Source organism: Papio anubis, chromosome 19 (genome assembly GCF_008728515.1).
Source record: "Papio anubis isolate 15944 chromosome 19, Panubis1.0, whole genome shotgun sequence".
Taxonomy (NCBI): domain Eukaryota; kingdom Metazoa; phylum Chordata; class Mammalia; order Primates; family Cercopithecidae; genus Papio; species Papio anubis.
In genome coordinates, this window is record NC_044994.1 from 71,519,099 (window position 1) to 71,536,240 (window position 17,142).

The 17,142-nt window shown below is 54.5% G+C and overlaps 1 protein-coding gene across 1 annotated transcript in view; it reads right to left on the reverse strand.

The window, feature by feature from the left end:
- Positions 1 to 13,472: 13,472 nt before the first annotated feature.
- LOC116271440 overlaps positions 13,473 to 17,142 on the reverse strand; it is a 29,411-nt gene continuing 25,741 nt past the window's right edge. The window contains exon 3 of the mRNA XM_031658651.1: positions 13,473 to 15,504. Within this exon, the coding sequence (XP_031514511.1) occupies positions 15,093 to 15,504 (412 nt within the window). The 3' untranslated portion in view covers positions 13,473 to 15,092. The remainder of the gene's footprint in view (positions 15,505 to 17,142) is intronic.

A 17,142-nucleotide genomic window follows, 5' to 3' on the forward strand; every position in this document is an offset into this window, starting at 1 on the left:
CTACGTGCCCGGCTTTATGGATTTGGTCTATGGAATTTGCAACTCAATTTTCCACAAGTCCTTGGCCCTGCCGTTTAGATGGAAGGTATTGATAAATAATAAATTATTTACAAGCCTCCGCTCAAAGGTATTTCCACATTTTTCTACTCCTGGTGGAGACAGTGATTTGCCCTGAATATTTAAACAGTGCTTAGATTGAACCCCACTCCACGCTTTGTGCCCTGGCGAAGCTGGCCCCGCTCAGCTCTGGGGTGTCACACATGGTCTTCCCCAGCTTCAACGGTCAGCTGGGGCTGGAGACGTGGCCTAACACTAGCGCAGTCTGACTGCGCCTCCACGCTCTGGCTTCTGGCACCCGGACAAGGAGACCCTCACTTCATGGTCCCAAGGCACTGTCAGAAACCACTTTGTGGTGTCAGGAAGAACCCGTCTCAGGATAATGCAGAATAGGAAGATTAAACAAGACCACGTGGTTGGTGACATCACTGAGCTGCTGGGTCAAACCGTCCCTGAAGGCTTCTCTTCTGGATGTCAGCGACAGAAGCCAATAGACCCCCTTTGTTACATTATTATTTAAGTGAGTTTGAATGGTCAGCAATCTGACTGATACAGCTCAGTGAAAGTTGAAAGTTATACTTTAATTTCCTACCACCTTGAAAATCCTGCCTAGGCTAAAGGAAGCACTAAATGGTTTCTCCCAGGGAAGTCCTGCCGTATGGCTTGTACAGATTGGCTATGTGCAGATTCCTAAGAGGAGGAATTTCACTGAGGCCACCCTTGCAGCACTTATTTTTCTGTGCATAAAGACTGTTAATTAGGACTTTATATCCTCCACAGGAAAGTCAATTTTATGAGATTGGTTCCTTTACAAAGCCTAACTCTCTGCAGTAAGAGAATATTTAAACAATAACAACAACAAGATGTTTTTGAGAGCAAACGAGGGTTGCAGCTCCAATTCAAGAGGCCCACCATGGCTAGCCTTGAAGATTGTCACTCATCTGCTTTTTAAGGAGCTGTTAACTGAAAATGTGGGACTCAGAGCTTCGGGGACTTTCCGTGTTGAGTGTTCCGCCAGGGGTGCTTGCATGTCTCAGCAGCAGAGCTATTTCTGGGGAAAGCAGAAATCATCAACTCACTGAAAATACCCATGATTGATCCAAGCTTCCTCTTTCAAAGAAAAACCGGAAGTTCCTCCTTCCGTATTCTTGTGGAAGGCACTGCAGGTGCAGGGCCCCGCAGCCGGGTGTCTGGGGAGCAGCCCTCCTGCCGCTGACTGGTCAGGCTGGCTCCGTGAGTGATTAATTCCCAGGTCACATTGCTGTTGACAGCTGGGAGACAATGATTAAAACTTGAGTGGGTTTATTCCTGTGCATTGGAACTTGAAAACATCATTTTTTTTTCTTGGATAAGTAATAAGAAAAGTAAAACAAGATGAAAGAAAGGAGAGTTTGTGCTATGGACACAAAGATGTAGAAAGGCACGGTCCTGGAAGGAGTGTGGGAGCAGCTTGAGAGCAGATGGACGGAAAGAGCCGCAGCAGAGGCAGCCCAGAGACACCTGGAGATCAGGGGCATGTGGCCCAGGCCACATTTCAAACCATGGGCAAGAGAATGGCTGCTTCCATCCCTGGAATAGAGACCGTTTTGGGAAGTTAATTTGGAAGCCTGTAAGATGCAAATTCCAAGCAGATTAAAGTTTGCAGTGATGGGGTTTTCTGTAGGCAGACTTTTTCTAGATGTCTGAATAGCTGATCGGGCAAAGCCTCAAGGTCCCACGCGGTGCTGAGGCTGAGCCACACGCCACACTTGCCTCTGGAGGGGCTCATCGCTGGCTGCATCTGCAGGCTGCTCTTGCAACGTCCTTATTACAAAATGCAAAGAAGACCCACTCCACGTCCTGTCCAGCTGCCTCCGTGTCTAGAGAGGGGCCCATCCACTTCATGCCTGAGCGACAGGGACCCGCCCTGACAACACAGCGGTCCGCGTGCCACCGAGGAAAAGCCTCGGCGAGAACAGAGACGCGTACAGGGTGCTGCCCGGAGGGGCACTTGGCTCCTGCAAGAAGGGCTGGCGGGACGCCTGCCAGGGCATTTTGGAACATAAGCCACTCTGCGTGCGCCTCACACAAGCAATGTCTGCTGCAGCAAAGCACAGCCCTTCTCTAAGCAGGTCAACCGCAGCAACCCTCCTCCTGCCACTCAGGCCCCGGCTCTCGGCCCAGCCACACACGCTGCAGACCCGTGGGTGACATTTCCCCTGCTTCGAACCTCCATCCCACTTTCTGGTTTTATTTTATTTTATGCATTTTATTCTACGTGATCTATTTATAATCTGTTCTGGAACTGGGCCAGATTTTAATCAATTAACAAATCGGCTGCTTTAGAGTCTGGTAACCCCAACTTACTAGAGTCATTTCCAGGTGGATAAAGCCCTCAGTGCAGGGCTTTGGGGAGCGACTCTGTAATGTTCTGGAGAAGAATGTTTTTTACACTAATTTGTTAATTGCAGAAGATTCATGCAGAAACTGAAACAGATCCGTGGGAACCAGAGAACGAACGCCCACGCTGCAGCTGTTGCCCCCAGCCCACGCCACTGCCCTGGGGCAGAGCCGCTGTCCGAGCATTAAGCCTAACGGATGGCGCTTCCTCCAGAGCTCTCCACCCACCTCCAGAATCTGCACTGGGAGCAGCCTGTGTTTAACGGCTCTGATGGACAGACAGCGGGGTGGACATCCCGCCCGCACGAGGGAGGCCACCGGACACGTCGCCGGGCCACTGCGCCCAGCTGGCCCTGCAGAGGCGCTGCAGGAACTCGGGCACGCTTGATTTGAGAGCAAGCACAGGGACACCCGTTTGTCACATCCAAATAAGCAGGTGTCAGTCTTCCTGCCCGACTCCCAGATCAGGGCTGAAGCCTGCTCTCTTCAGCTTGAAATGAGTCAGCCCGGGGCTAGCGAGTGAGCTGGGGTTCAAGTGAGGTAACACTGGCCTGGCCCCCCGAGGAGGAAGGGCTCACACTTCGGGAGCAGAGGGGCCCCACCAGTCACTCCCCAGGAACAGGGGTGCAGGCGAGGAGGGGTCAGAGTGGGGAGAAGAAGCACAGGCGAGCCCCGAGCCAGGTCCTCGAGGGGAGGCACAGCTCCCCCAGGCTTCTACACAGCCACTCAGCGTTGAGAGGGCTGGGGAACCAATGTCTCCAGGGACGGCTCCCACGGGCAAGCCCCCAACCTCCAGAGTGGGCTGCAAGGGGACACCCACAGGGCTGCGAGCCGGCCCAGGCTGCGCCCCCCACTCTGCTGGGCTGGAGGAAGGTCGGCCAGGATCTGGAATTCCCACAGGTGAGGCACAGGCATCTGTCTGCTCCTGGAGAACGTGGTTGGAGACTGAGGTCGTCCTGGCTGTAGCGAGGTCGTGCTGCGTCTTCCCTGCACCCTCCCAGTATCTCAGACCGTGGTGCTCCCCGCAGTGAACCCTGCCCGAGACGCAGGCAGAGCCCTTCCATGGGGCCTGATATGGGGCTCTGTGTTTCCAAAGGCAGCATGACTGGGTGGGAAATCGCAGTGAGAAGGTCATTGAGGTATTTTCCACGCTAGGAGCACCCTCAACTCAAGTTAAACACACAAATCCACCACCCTGTCTCCAACAGCCCTGGAGAGCAACTGGGCTCTGCTGCTCTTAATGCCACTGGAGGCTTGTGTAGATGAACTCATGTAAGCAGAGCTGCCCAGCACCCGCTGGGGGGTCCTTGCTGACAGGACTCTGGGTGTTGTGGGGGTGACAGGCACAAGTAAGTGTGTCTGAAGCAGCAGGGAACGTGTCACAGAAGAGGTGACAGCCCCGGGGACACTTCAGGCCCAGGGAACCTGGGGAGATGAGGGAGGAGGCATTTGGGCCGAGGGAACTTTCCAGAACCTGGCGAGGATGAGGGCAGACCATGTTGTTTTCATCCATTGTCTGGGTCAGGTGTTGTAAAGACGCGCTCTTAGAACCAGCTCTGCTGGGTGACGACGCGGAGAAAAACAGTACTTTTTTCTCTCCTGAACTTCAAGTACAGTAAAGAGATTTTGTAAAACAAAAGCAGCTCACACAAAGGGAATGAGGCAGAGACGTCTGCAAAGTGGAGGGACCAGGGCCAGCATTTCTGTGGACCCCAGAAACAACTCTGACACAGCAGTGGGGACAGGGCACCCTGATTTAGATCCTGAACCCCAAAGCCCCTGGAACTGCCGGCCGAGGATGATGCTGGGGGGAGGGCTGGAGGTGGGGAGGGGTCTGCACAGGCTAAAGACCCTTCCCCACCCCTACCTGCTGGGGCCACCTTCCCTTCCTGTCTCCTCTGTGCGGAGACTGAAGCAGCCCCTGGGCCTGGGCAACCGCGAGCTCTGGAGGGAGTCCCTCTGCTTAACGCCAGGCCAGCCACCTTCCCTGCTTGCTCCCAAGCAGGAGAGCCTCTCCTCCAGGGAATCCGACCCTCTGAAAAGGAAGCCCCAGAATACAGGCAGACACACAGATCTGTGGAAACACCTGGGCAAACTCTCCAGCATGAAAATAAACACAAGCAAAATCATGTGGAAGTGAACAAGAAGCCACACCGGGAGAAGAGCACAGCGTCTCAGCGCGGCCACCCTGGAGGGGCGTCACCGTCATGAGCTGTGGACAGAACCCACACTCCCACAGGCAGACCCATGGTCCCCACAATGGAACCATCACAGAAAAGAAGGAAATTGGCAGAAGGGCCAAGGGGTGAAGGCGCCAGGAATTGGAGCCTGAAGACAAAGATCAAAGCTGGGATGGAAGGTGGGGCTGAAGGACCAGTCCAGAGGCCACCTTGCAGGGATGGGCGCTCCGGAGTGGGGGAACAGACACAACAGAAAGAGAGAAACCACAACCAGCAACACAAGAGCAGCCTCGCAGGATGAAGGACGCGGGTCCTCGCGCAGGAGGAGCTGGCAGGCCCACACCGCACAGGAGACCATGCCCGGGCAGCACCTCCATAGGAGAGGGTCATACACCTTCCAGAGACCAAGAGGGTCCCAGAGAACAGCGTCCAGCATCTCAAGGGCACCTCAGGGAGCCCAAACGAGGGCACGATCCCAGCCTCCCAGACACGTCGCCCCCACAAGACTGTCCATCAAGTGCAGGGAAGCCCCAGGCAGGGACCGCGACAGAGGAACCCCCAGAGCGAGGGGCCTGTCAGCATCACTCCTGTGGGACGGGCTCCGGATACCCCCAGAACAAAGTGAGTTAGAGGCGTGGGAGACGCATCATCAGGAAGCCAAATTAACAAGCGCCCAAGATAACACAACTTAAGAGGACACTGAGACACTTGGGGTTCCATTAGTGTATACACAGAAAATCAAGTTGATGGTGCTTACCACACTGCAAAATGGCACCTGAAAAGTCATCATCGCTCGTGAGGGGCTCGGCAGGCTTGGTGTGTGGTGGTCATCGAACCTGGGCCGATCGGACCTTCGTCTCCAGCATTGCCATGGATCAGCTGGAGGCGGGCGAGGAGAGGCGGGCTGGGAGGCGGGGCGGGTGGAGGCGTACGGGGATACGCACCAGATCTCGCCGGAATACCTCAGCCCACCCGGGACGCCAGGACAACGCAAACGGACCAGATCTGGACATGGTAACGGATGCACTGGAATGCGGATAATGGACAATGGGCAGATCTGCGGAACGCATGGACGCGGATAACGGAATGGACAATGGAACAGGATAACGGGAATGGATGGAATGGGGACGGAATGGAATGGAATGGAATGGAATGGAAGAATGGAATGGAAGGAATGGAATGGGAGGCGGGGCTGGGGACGCGGCGGGGTCAGCAGGGCTGGGGAGGCGGGCGGGGAGGCGGGCCGGGGAGGCGGGCGGGGGAGGCGGGCGGAGGCGGGCGGGGAGGGCTGGGTGGAAGGAAGGGGGAGGGAGGCTGATCAATGGAAGGACAGGGATGCCCCAAAACAGGGAATGGAGGAAGGAAACCACAGACAACGGAGGGAATGGAGGAATGGAAATGGAATGGACGGTCTGGATGGATGAAAGAATGTGGATGAACATCTGGAAAGGAATGGAGAGAAAGATGGTTTTCCTGACGGCAGCACTGGTATGGATTCCCAGCAAGGGCTGTCGTGCTCGTCGCTCGGAACCGCCGTGCTGGTAACACTCCTTGTGTCCCGAGGGATGAGAAGAGTGCCGCGGTTGTGAAAACGACCACACTTCAGTCTTCATCACCCCGAGATCCTATTTAGGACGAGCGCCAGGCCGGTGATGCTGCGTCTCCGAGAGCCTCCTCCTGCTGTTGGGCTGAGAGGTTCTGGAACTGAAACCAGAGCGCTGTCCAGGCTGAGGCGGGCATCTGGTGAGCAGAGGGACCGTCTGTGAATCTGCGCCCACATGAGACGCACATGCCAACTGGAACTAATGCCGCTCACGGCCTCGTCACACTGCGGCGTCAGCGTTCTGGGCAGGCCATCCACACGCACACTCGGGCCCTGGCACTGGGTCGGATCCTGGCCATCGGCCACTACACTCTACAAGCGGCTCCTTCAGCGAGGCACAACGATACTTGCTGATTCTGGGCCTTAGTTTCCCCCTTGTGAAAGGCGAGGCCAGTGCCTCAGCCTCACAGAAATAAAAAGTGTTCTAGGAGCAGAGGGAAGTGTGGTTTAAAACCCAAGAAAACCACAGTGAGGGCCTGAGATCCCGTCTCCCGACGGCACCACAGCCTCACAGTTCCAGCCGTGGGTCACAGACCTTATTCCAGGCAAACCGGGAACTCCAGTCAGGTCTGGGTTATTATTTCTTGCTAGTGATTTTTCAGAGATTTGTATCCACTGGGAACCATCAGTCATGTAGTCACCATGTGCGTGTGTGTGTACTTGCCTGTCTGTGCCTGTGTGTCTGTGTGTGTGTCCGTGTGTGCGTGTGTCTGTCCCTGCATGTGTGTGTCTGTGTGTGGATGTGTGTGCGTCTGCACCTGTGCTTGGTGTGATGAACGATGGTGGTGGGGTCGTGTGTCCTCCTGCCATTGGCTCTGACAGTTGGAGCCAATCTGGCCAGGCCGGTCCATGCATTCTTTCTTTTAAGGATGCCCTTAGGTAAAGCCTCTGCTAGTGAGTTTTCATGCAAGAGAACGTTGAGTTAAAATCATTTTAGGAAAAAAAAAAAAAAACAAAAAAACTTGTTTTGAGTAATGTCCATGCCCTTCAAAACTGAACACAGCATTAAGAAATAGCTGAGTACCCAGCATGGCAGCCTGTCTCAGAATGGTAATAAGGTCAGCTGCAAACCACACAGCCTGGTGCCCCACATGTGCTGGGCGGCCGAGCCATGCTCTGGGGCCTGTAGGGCCTGGGGGGTGTCAGATGTGGCTTGATGGCTGCAGGGCCTGGTCTGTGGCCACGAGGCCGTGGCGGGCTGTGCACAGGTGAGTGCTGGGCCCACAGGATGTAGCCTGCGAGGCTGGCGAGGTGAGCCAAGACCTCTTATCTCCCATCGGGCCTTCTGTTCCCCTCTCAGGAAGCCCGTCGGTGGCCAGCGAACGTTTAAACCCAAGTGCTGAACAAGAAAAAGTCAAGGGGAAACCTAGGGGCTCCCTAAGATGAGTCTCGAAGCTGGAAAGTCACCCACATTCCCGGGGAGGTTCCGGAGTCTTCATACCCAACCAAAAGCTCTTCCTCAGGTCTGTGCTGAAATGTGTCTTTTCCCCTCAGAAAAATAAGGCATGTTCTTACACAAATTTGGAAAGGATGACAAAATAAAAGAAAGAAACTAGAAATCATCCACGGCTCATGTTAGCATTTTTGTGGATTTCCTTCCAATTGTGAGCATGACTCTGTGGGTGCGTGTGTGTGTGTGTGTGTGTGTGTATGTATGTACACAGGGGGACAGGATAAAGTTGTGTTGAAAACACTAAAGTCAGGCTGCTTGGGTCAGAATCTGGACACCAAACAGTAGAGTTGAGCAAGTAAGTGAACCTCTCCATGTGTGTCCTGTAGAGGTGAGGGCTACCCCATGGCTGGTTGTGAAATCCTGCATGACAAGCCTACCCAGGGCTTGCACGGATGCTTACCAAGTATCAGCTCTTAGTATTATATTGATTGCACGAATCATCATACGTGCTGTATGTACAGTTGTGTGTCAGCCTCTTCACTCAAAGTCACAATGTGCACCCCATGGCACTGCACATTCTTTGAAAATACGACTTTCAAGGGCTGGCACTTCTGCGATGCGGCTCGGATACCATCCGGGGGCTGTTCCCTCTTGGTGGAAGCCTGGGGCACTTGTGATGATGGTAACACTGCAGTGAAAGCCTCCCTTGTGAGCCTCTGTGATTGTCTCTGATCATCCCTCAGAATGAGCCCTAGGACAGCAGCAGGATGCACATGTGGTTAGCATCGGGATTCACACTGCCCCGCCGCGCGGCTGAGGTCCACCCACGAGGATCCCCCGCCCGTGGCCGCCCTCCTCACCCAGCACTCCAGGCGAGAATAGGATTTCACTGCTGCTCCCATCTGCGGCTTGGGATTGCTGTTGAAGTGGAACATCGAGGGCTCTTCTAAATAAAGTTTCAATGTCTATTTTTGTCCATTTTTATTAATAAGATTGTCAGTCTTTCCTGATTGATATATGAATACTAGTAACTTTAATATATTGTATAAATTTTTTGCAGATTATTATTGCAGTTTTGAAATTTGTTTATGCTGCTTCATGACTTCTTGCCTTTCCTTCGTTCTTCTTTCCTTTTTTATGTTTAGAAAGCTTTTCTCCATCCCCAGGTCAGAAAAGCATTCATTTTCATTTCTTCTAGTTGTTTTATAATTCAATTCAAAATTTTTAACTTTTAATTCATCTGTAATACATTTTGGTGCAGGTCTTAAATTATATAAATTAACTTAAACAACTCTTCTCTGGTTTATTTTGTTGGTGGTGGTGATGGTGATAGTGATAATGATGATGGTGGTGGTGATGGTGGTGGTGGTGGTGATGGCAGTGATGGCTGTGATGGCACTGATGGTGGCAGTGGTGGTTGTGGTGGTGATGGCGGCGGTGGTGATAGTGATGATGATGATGTGGTGGTGATGGTGGCGGTGGTGGTGGTGATGGTGATGGTGGTGGTGAACTGTGGCCTCACATCCCCTGGCCCACGTCGGTCAGCCCTGCTGGTAGCTGCCTTCAATCTTGCTGGGCTGTGTGCATCCCGAGCTGGAGGAGACCCACAGCGCCCTCTCCAGTGGGTCCACTTGGGAAGGATCCTGGACAGCACTCCCACTGACCCCAAGGGAAACACCCGCCCCCCCAGGCAACGCCCTACAGTGCAGCCCAAGGTTCCAGGAGCTTCCTTTTGCTGGATGGACTTTTGAGCATATTGACCCTTAGCCCCGGGTCATCCCACGGCCCTGGGGATGTAGCAAGAGGCCCAGCAGGCAGGGTGAGTATCTCCTGGAGCCATGTCTCCTGGAGAGCTCCTTAGTGGCTGGCAGAGAAGGATTGAGAAGACATCTTCCCTGGCAGGCCTGAGCAGAACACTGGCACACCCAACCTCATCCCTGGGCCGGCGTCCTCGCCCCCGCCATGCCCCCGACTCCAGCCCAGCTTCTCCACGTTGGTGGTCCAAATGCACCATGTGCCTCTCCCTCAAAGTCACTTTCTCAGTGAGCTTCTCCCTGCTGCCCTGCCCCCAGCCACAGACTCCTGGCCAGTTTCTTCCATAGCCCGTGACCCAATGACTCACGTGTGGCTCACTGTCTCCCTCCCCGTAGGCCCGTGACTCCTGGAGAGCGCCTGGATGTGGCCAGCTGGGTTTTGTTCTCCGGCCGCCCAGCTGTGCCCTCCTGGCCTCCAGTAAGAATGAAGTGCATGCAGACAAAGGCCCACCCGGCCCCTGCTCCCTTTTTGTTGCACTAGGGTCCCAGCCAGGGCATCCACACTTGTCCAGTCCCATTATGAACACCTCAAGCGTCTGTGCTGCTCACTGGGGCCTCACAGCTGGTGCTTCCCCGTTCAGTCAGCCAGCTTTCCTTCCCACAAAGTGAGCTTTCCTTGCCAGATGGTGTCTGGGCACTGCTGCTCTGCCGTGCATGGCGCCAGCGCACATCCCATCCCTGGACGGTCACATTCCTGGATATGCTCTCGGCAGACAAGGCACAGTGACCAGCGCCTGTCTTAACCTGGGAGAGACACCTGAGTGGCAGAGACAAGTTTTACTCCTCCTTGCAAACCCTGGCAAACATCCGCAGAGAGTCAAGGCTCCGCGGTGCTGTCCTCTGCGCTCCACGACAGGGATGGAGCTACTCATTCAAATCCAAATCCAGCCATTCCTCAGGGCCTCGGGGAATGGGATGAGAATGAAGAGACAGCGGCCGCAACAGTGGTTCCTGACCGCTCCCCGGGAGCAGCCTCTCAACTGCGCCATCAGGGACGGGCCGTCTGTCCCTGCATCACACATCACAATGTTTTCATGTTCTAAAGCACAAGCGGACGTTTCAGTGAGGTCATGGATTTGGTAGCAATATTTTAGCTTGGAACTGGTAAGAAACTAAGGCAAATTAAATTCGATGCTTAGTTTACACTTGCATTTTAAAAGATTTTGAAAATAAGCAGCATATGAAGCTCAAAGAGCTATTATAAACTCCGCGGAAACATCAGAAAAGCCACCTGAAATTCAAAATAAATGAGAATCCGCCACTAAAAGATCTGAATCCAAATGAACAAAGCACGCAGCCTGCCCCGAGTGACGAGGCCTCCACACCGACCCTCCGCACCTGCAGAGCCTCTCCGGGCGCCCGGCCAGGCCTCCGAGTGACGAAGTCCCTTTAGGGGAAGGACATTGACCTAGAACACGCCAACATCTACAGGGTGCGAAATGGTCTTAATAAAGGGTTACATCTTCTGAAATGCTGCATTTTAAAATCCTGTCTGTCTGTCTTTAGGGTCCATTTCCTTCCTAAGGCACGTTCAGAGCCGGGCCTTGCTGGGCCTCCTGGGCGCGGGCATCTCCCGGTGCAGCTCCGCCCTCCTTCCGCGCTGGAAGCCGCAGCCCGCCCCGGCCCGCGGTGAGTCCGGGGGAAGGCGCGCTCTGTGGCCGAGGCTGTAACTCGAAGGAGCGGTCCCGGGCCCACCCCAGTGAGACACCAGCACCCACATCAGCTCCGACTTCGCGCGCCCGAGACCCCGGCCTCTGGTGCCACCTGCGCCGCGAGCCGCGAGAGGACTTGGGGCCTCGGGGACCTGCGGACCGCCCAGCTCTTGGCTGCGGAGCGGCGCGCACGTGGTGCATCCCACGGTCACCCCGGGCCTGGGCCTGTCGGGGACTCGGGAGGGGCCCCCCAGGTCTCAGGGGGACTCCCCCGAGGCGCAGCTTGGGCCTGGGGCGCCGACACGAGTGGGCGGGAAGGGAAGAGCAACCCCAGCCAGGCCGCCCCGTCTAGGGAGCCTTCCCCACCCGGGGCCCGCGGCTCCGCGCTCATGGGCGGCGTGGGGGCGTCTCCGGGAAGGACTCCCGCTCCTGCAGGAATTTGTCCCACGCAGAAGAACGAGGCCCCTGGGAAGCGCCCACGACCACAGGGAGACGGCGCGGGGCCCTCGAGCCGGTGCGGGGCGCTCCTGCCTCAGCCCAGAGCGGTGCAGCCTCGGGCCCTGCTCTCCGCCTGCGAAAGCTCCACGGGATCGAATCCGCTGTGAAATGTCACTGGCGCACTCGCCATCCGCGGGCAGAAGGAACCGCTCCCGGGGCCTTTCCACTCCGGGAGGGGACGACGCGCTCCGAACTGCTCGCGGGGAGCTTGGCCTGGTGGGTTCCAGGTGGGAGGAGGCGCCGCCCGCTCAGAGGGCCTGGGCAGCTGCGTGGTCCCAGCGCGGGGGTCTGCGCCGGGTGGGGCCCTGGCCACGTGGAAACCCGGGGCTGGCCGTGCCCACTGCAGTAGCGGTGACTCCGGCGGACTTCAGTGAGGACCTGGAAGTGAGATCCTCCCAGGAGACCCCCCTCAGGGACCCGGGCTCCAGTCCCGAATGGGAATAAACCGTGTGGACCCCACATCCACGCAGGGCAGCTCGGAGCCGTCGCCCTGGCTCTGCGCAAGCCGAGCCTTTGAAGGTCCTGGACCGAGGCTTCCCTGGAGGTCTCCCGGCCCTGCTATGCGTCCCGAAGCTCCGGTGCCTGGATGCGGCGGGGCTGGGGCTTGGCTCTACCTAGAGCCCAAAATGTTTCCAATGTTAGTTTTTTATTTAAGATGCGAAAGTTTGGCTCAGTTCTGCTTCCACTGCTGGCATCTGTGCCTCCGGGAAACCTGCCAACGTCTGGACTGTAAATAAGGGACTTGGACCTAAAAGTTTTTACAAGCTTTAAAGTTCCAGTGACAATACTTGGGTAGTGATATTTCTTGGGAAGTTTGATGCCAAAAAAAAAAAAAAAAAAAGCATGTGTTTTGCCTTAAGGAAATTTGGCCGGCTGCTCCTCAGGGCCTGGGCCCCCAGGGAGGAGAACCCAGCTCTGCCACGCTGGTGTCTGCTGTCCTGACTGTAAACCAAAAATAAACTTCTAAGCCCCTAACCGACTGAATGGACCACCGCCCCCCGCCCTCTGTCAAGGGGATTTCAAAGAAACCTGAAAAATGAGGTCAGGCCATGTGTGGCTACCTCAAGGGTCATCCCTGCAGCTTCCAAAGCACAGGCTGACGGGGGAGTGGGGGCCAGAGATGCCTCATTCTACCCTCCCCACTCTGGCATTCAGGCACAACTGACCCGTATGAACTTTAAAACAGAGATCTTAAGGCTGACAAGCAGGCTGTAGGTAGCAATATGAGATACCAAATTCCCACCCGAGTCTAGTATAGCATCATATGACTGAGAGTGGGCCCTTGAAGTATCCAAATGTTTTACTCCAAAATGTATTTATTTGATATATTTTTTAATGGCCCTGCAAAGCTGTCTCTTGTGGGAGACATTTACATTGTGGAGAGAATCCTCTTCCTTTTCCAGGACTTTTTCTGATGCTGAAGAGATTGGCTGAGAGTCTAGCACCTTCTAAAGGTCTAAAGAGGAAACATTTGCCATTTATTGTCTCTAAGGGTGGCCACCTATGAGACTTCATCTACATAAGAACCTTGGTCTCCAAAACGCCTTCACCAAGACACTCCTTTTTGGTGATTCCATGTCTTTAGATAACAACTTAACTCTTTCAACCAATTGCCAGTGAGAAAACCTTCAAACACGCCTATGTTCCGGAAGCCTCCACGTTGAGTCATCCCACCTTTCCAGACCAAGCGCATGCACACCTCACATGTACTGACTGATGTCTGCCCGTTACTTCTGTCCCCCTAAATGTCTGAAGCCAGCCTGGGCACATGTTCTCAGGACCTCTTGAGACTGTGCCTCGGGTCTTGGCCACTCATATTTGGCTCAGAAGAAACCTCTCTAAATATTTTACAGAGTTTGGCTTTTTTCCCTCAACATGACCCTGCCACCCAAATGGTTTCAGGTGTCTCCCTGCCCTCCTTGCTCCCACAAAGAGAAACGCGTTGTCTGAAACAGTGGGAATGTTAAGTTCACTTTCTTTATTCCTGTTTTCAGCTGAGGTTGGGCCAGTGGTTCCCTGGCGGCCCAAGTCACCCAGGAGACACAGGGACACCCCACAGCCACAACCGTCCCACATGGGAGTCTGAGTGGAAAGTGGGGGACTCGGTTAATGGCACTTAGAAAAGAGTGACATCTTCTCAAACTAAGTGCCAGATGCCTTTCGTGGGATGAAGGGAGTGCTGTCTACTGTGCTACGGTACACCACAGAAAGCCCAGAAGGGCCGCGGTACAAACCGGCACACCGGAACGCTGCTGTCGGTGCCATGCAGGCAGCGCGGGGCTCTTTCCTGAGCAGGGTGCCGCGTGTGGCCACAGCGGTGGGCAAAGCTGGGGCAGGGACTCCAGGTGCGGCTGCCTCAAGGGTCCTCCCTGCAGCGTCCGAAGCACAGGCTGCCGTTGTGTTCTGAGCCTGTGCGACGTCAGCCACACTCACTTTGTCTCTGGGATTCCTCCTTCCCATTCAAAAAGGAGGATCAGAACAAAACCCCACACATCCGTATCCTTTTGGCTGCAGAGTATCCGGGCACCTCTGGAGAAATTGGGGGGCCCCACAGAAGAACCCTGCATGCCCCAGATGCTCGCTGCAACCTCCTCCTGTAACAAGTAGCCACGGTGAAACTTTCCGAATTCCCAAATAAAGAAGCAGGGCAGAGCAAGCCCTTCCCGGAACGGTAGGCTCCTCCGCTGTGTTTTTAAAATTGTGGTGAAACATAAATAACATAAAATGTGCCATTTTAACCATTTGTAAGGGCACCGTCCATAGGGCTAAGCACATCCACAACGTTCCGTGCAGTCATCACCACTGACCATCTCCAGTACTTTGTCATCCTCCCAACCTGAAGCTCTGTCCCCGCGAAATACTCACTCCCCAGCCCCAGCCCCCGGCACCCCACCTGCTTCCTGTCTCTATGGACCTGTGGACTCCAGGGATCTCCTGTGAGTGAGACTCATGCATGATTGTCTTTACTGGGTATGACGTCCCCAAGATTCATCCATGGTGCAGCCTGGGTCAGATTTTCCTTCCTTGTTCAAAGCTGAAGAATATTCCACTGTAGGACGGACCACGTTGTGTGGGTTCGTTCCGTCCTGGATAGACACTTAGGTGGTGTCTGCCTTTTGGCTTTTGTGAATAAAGCTGCTGTGAAGATGGGGGTATAGGTACTTCTTCGATATCCTGATTTCAATTATTTGGGGCCTATACTCAACCTTCACTGTATGTTAACATGATTTTATCTTTCTTTAAGCCACTTTTACACATCTATAAAATTTTAACTCGTTTAATTGAGCGGTAACTGTTATTACAGCTGACCCTCAAGCAATGCGGGTTTAAACTACACGGGTCCATTTATTAAGCCAGTAGTTTGCACATGGCGAGTCCTCCTGGCTGCAGAGACTTTGTGTGGGGACTGGTCCCATATTCGAGGTTCTGGGACAAGTCCCCCAGGGACATCAAGGGACGACGGTGCCATTTTTCATATTTGCCACCAGCATCATCTCTAACTGGGTTTTCTGCTAATCAACACCCCTGACTGTCAGGAGGAGAGCAGACGGGGCAGTGAGGCCCCAGTGCAGACCTCAGGCAGGCTGGGCTCACCTCAGCCTCCCCCGGCTCCATTCCAGCCTCCCGCGGCCTCCTGGCCTCAGGTTCCAGGCCTCTCACCATGAGGACGACGACAGGCCCAGAACTCCCGTCCAGATTTAAAACTCCTGACTCAGCCGCGACCCTGCAGGGCCTCCAGCCGCACCTCCTCCTCCCAAGCTCGGTCCCGGCCCGGTCAGCACAGCCCCCTTGCCCTGAGGAGGAACCTGGCCCTCTGGAAGTCTTCCACTGTGTCCTCTGGGGAAACCACGGTGCTTCTCTTGCCAAAGCCTGGTTCCTTCTCTCCCTCTCTACCAGGCTGGGTTTTGCCAGCGTTGTCTGTCGGATGCTATGGAGATGGGAAAATGAACTTCATCTTTCATCTTGCACACGCCCTGTCTGAAGGTCCAGTGTTGCCCTGGGGAACAGTGAGGGGCAAACTTGAGGAGCCCCTGTGGACACGTGGATGACCTCATGCCCCCCCGGGGAGGCGCCCCAGACCCCCCGGACGCCAGAACCCACGGGGGCGGGGCCTCGCCTGGAGCAGGGCTTCCTTTCTAGATGACTTAGAATACCTCAAACTATGCAATGCGGTGTAAATACTGGTTACACGGTATTTTATTGGTATTTTTTATTGCTGTATTGTGATTTTTCTTCCCCTCTGGGGTTGGTGGAACCCTCAGATGCAAACGGGAATGCGGAGGTGGACGGTGGTTCCACGATTTGGAAATCATGAAAGACCACAGAGCCCTGCCAGCTTCTTGGTAGAACTTTGGTTTTTATAAGCTCGATAGAAGATCTTATTAGCTTGATGATTCTTTGAGACCAGGTGCTATTCTTATCTAATTTATTTATTCATTTATTTCCTCAACAAATATTTCTTAAATGACTTTTATATTCTCCCTCAAGCATCTTAAGCAGATGCTTAATAATAGGAAATAACACTCCCTTTATACAATAACATTACGCAACGCCATCATTTGTTCTCATAAAGGCAATTAGTGCATGAATTTCCACCCCCACCCTCAAAAAATTGCAACACTGTGTGCAGTGGAGAAATCCTGGGCTGTCAGGTCTCCTCACTCCACACTCTCCCCAAGACAAAGTGGGTAGTTACCGCATTAGAGGGTGGCCAGGAGTATGTGTGTCTACAGGCAAGCACCTTACCCTCCTGGGGCGAAAATAATTCGGAGAAAGTAGAATATATGAAAAGAAAGTCTGGAGTTAAAGAACCAAAGCTCACAGACCATCTCCCCCGTAACCAGAGAGTTACTTAAATGCTTCGAATGTCACTTCCCTCATCTAGAAAACGGGGGTGAGGCCTCTAACCTCCCAGCACTGCCACTAAAGTCAAACCCTACCCCGGGCATGGGAAGCCTTTGAGGCCTGCGATTTTGGCTGATAGAGGCACAGGTGGAGGCCAGGGCAGCTTGGGGAGCAGGAAACCCCCGTGGCAGGACACGAAGCCCTCGTGGGGGAACAGGAAGCAGGTGAAGTTGCTGTCCCCCCTCCCAGCTGGTGCATCCCCAGCAGAAAGAGGCCCCCAAACACCGAGTGACTCAGCCTGACCATCAGGCTTGTTTCCAAAACCTTGATTTCCAGGTTTCAAAATTGTAAGCTAAGCCCCGTCCACGGCCATGTGCCGCCCAAAGACCCCCCTCAGCCCCTGAGCCTGGATTCTTGTCCCCATAACGGCAAGCACAGCTCAGGATGGCCAGTTCCATGAAAAGCCCACTTCCTGCTTGCATTATCCGAGGACAAACCTCCCCAGGACTGAGGAGTTCTTCCGCCACGGCTGATCGCACCAATGAATCAAGGGCCTCCTGCTTGGAGACCCGAGGGGAGAGCAGGTGAGGCGGAGTCATCCCCGATCGGCGGGCGGACGATTCCCAGGCAACATGCAGCCCAGATCTGCCCGGGGACGGGGCTGTCCCATTCTCGTGGAAGTTGAGGGATTTTTGCTTCATCCTCCCACAGGCATCCTTCC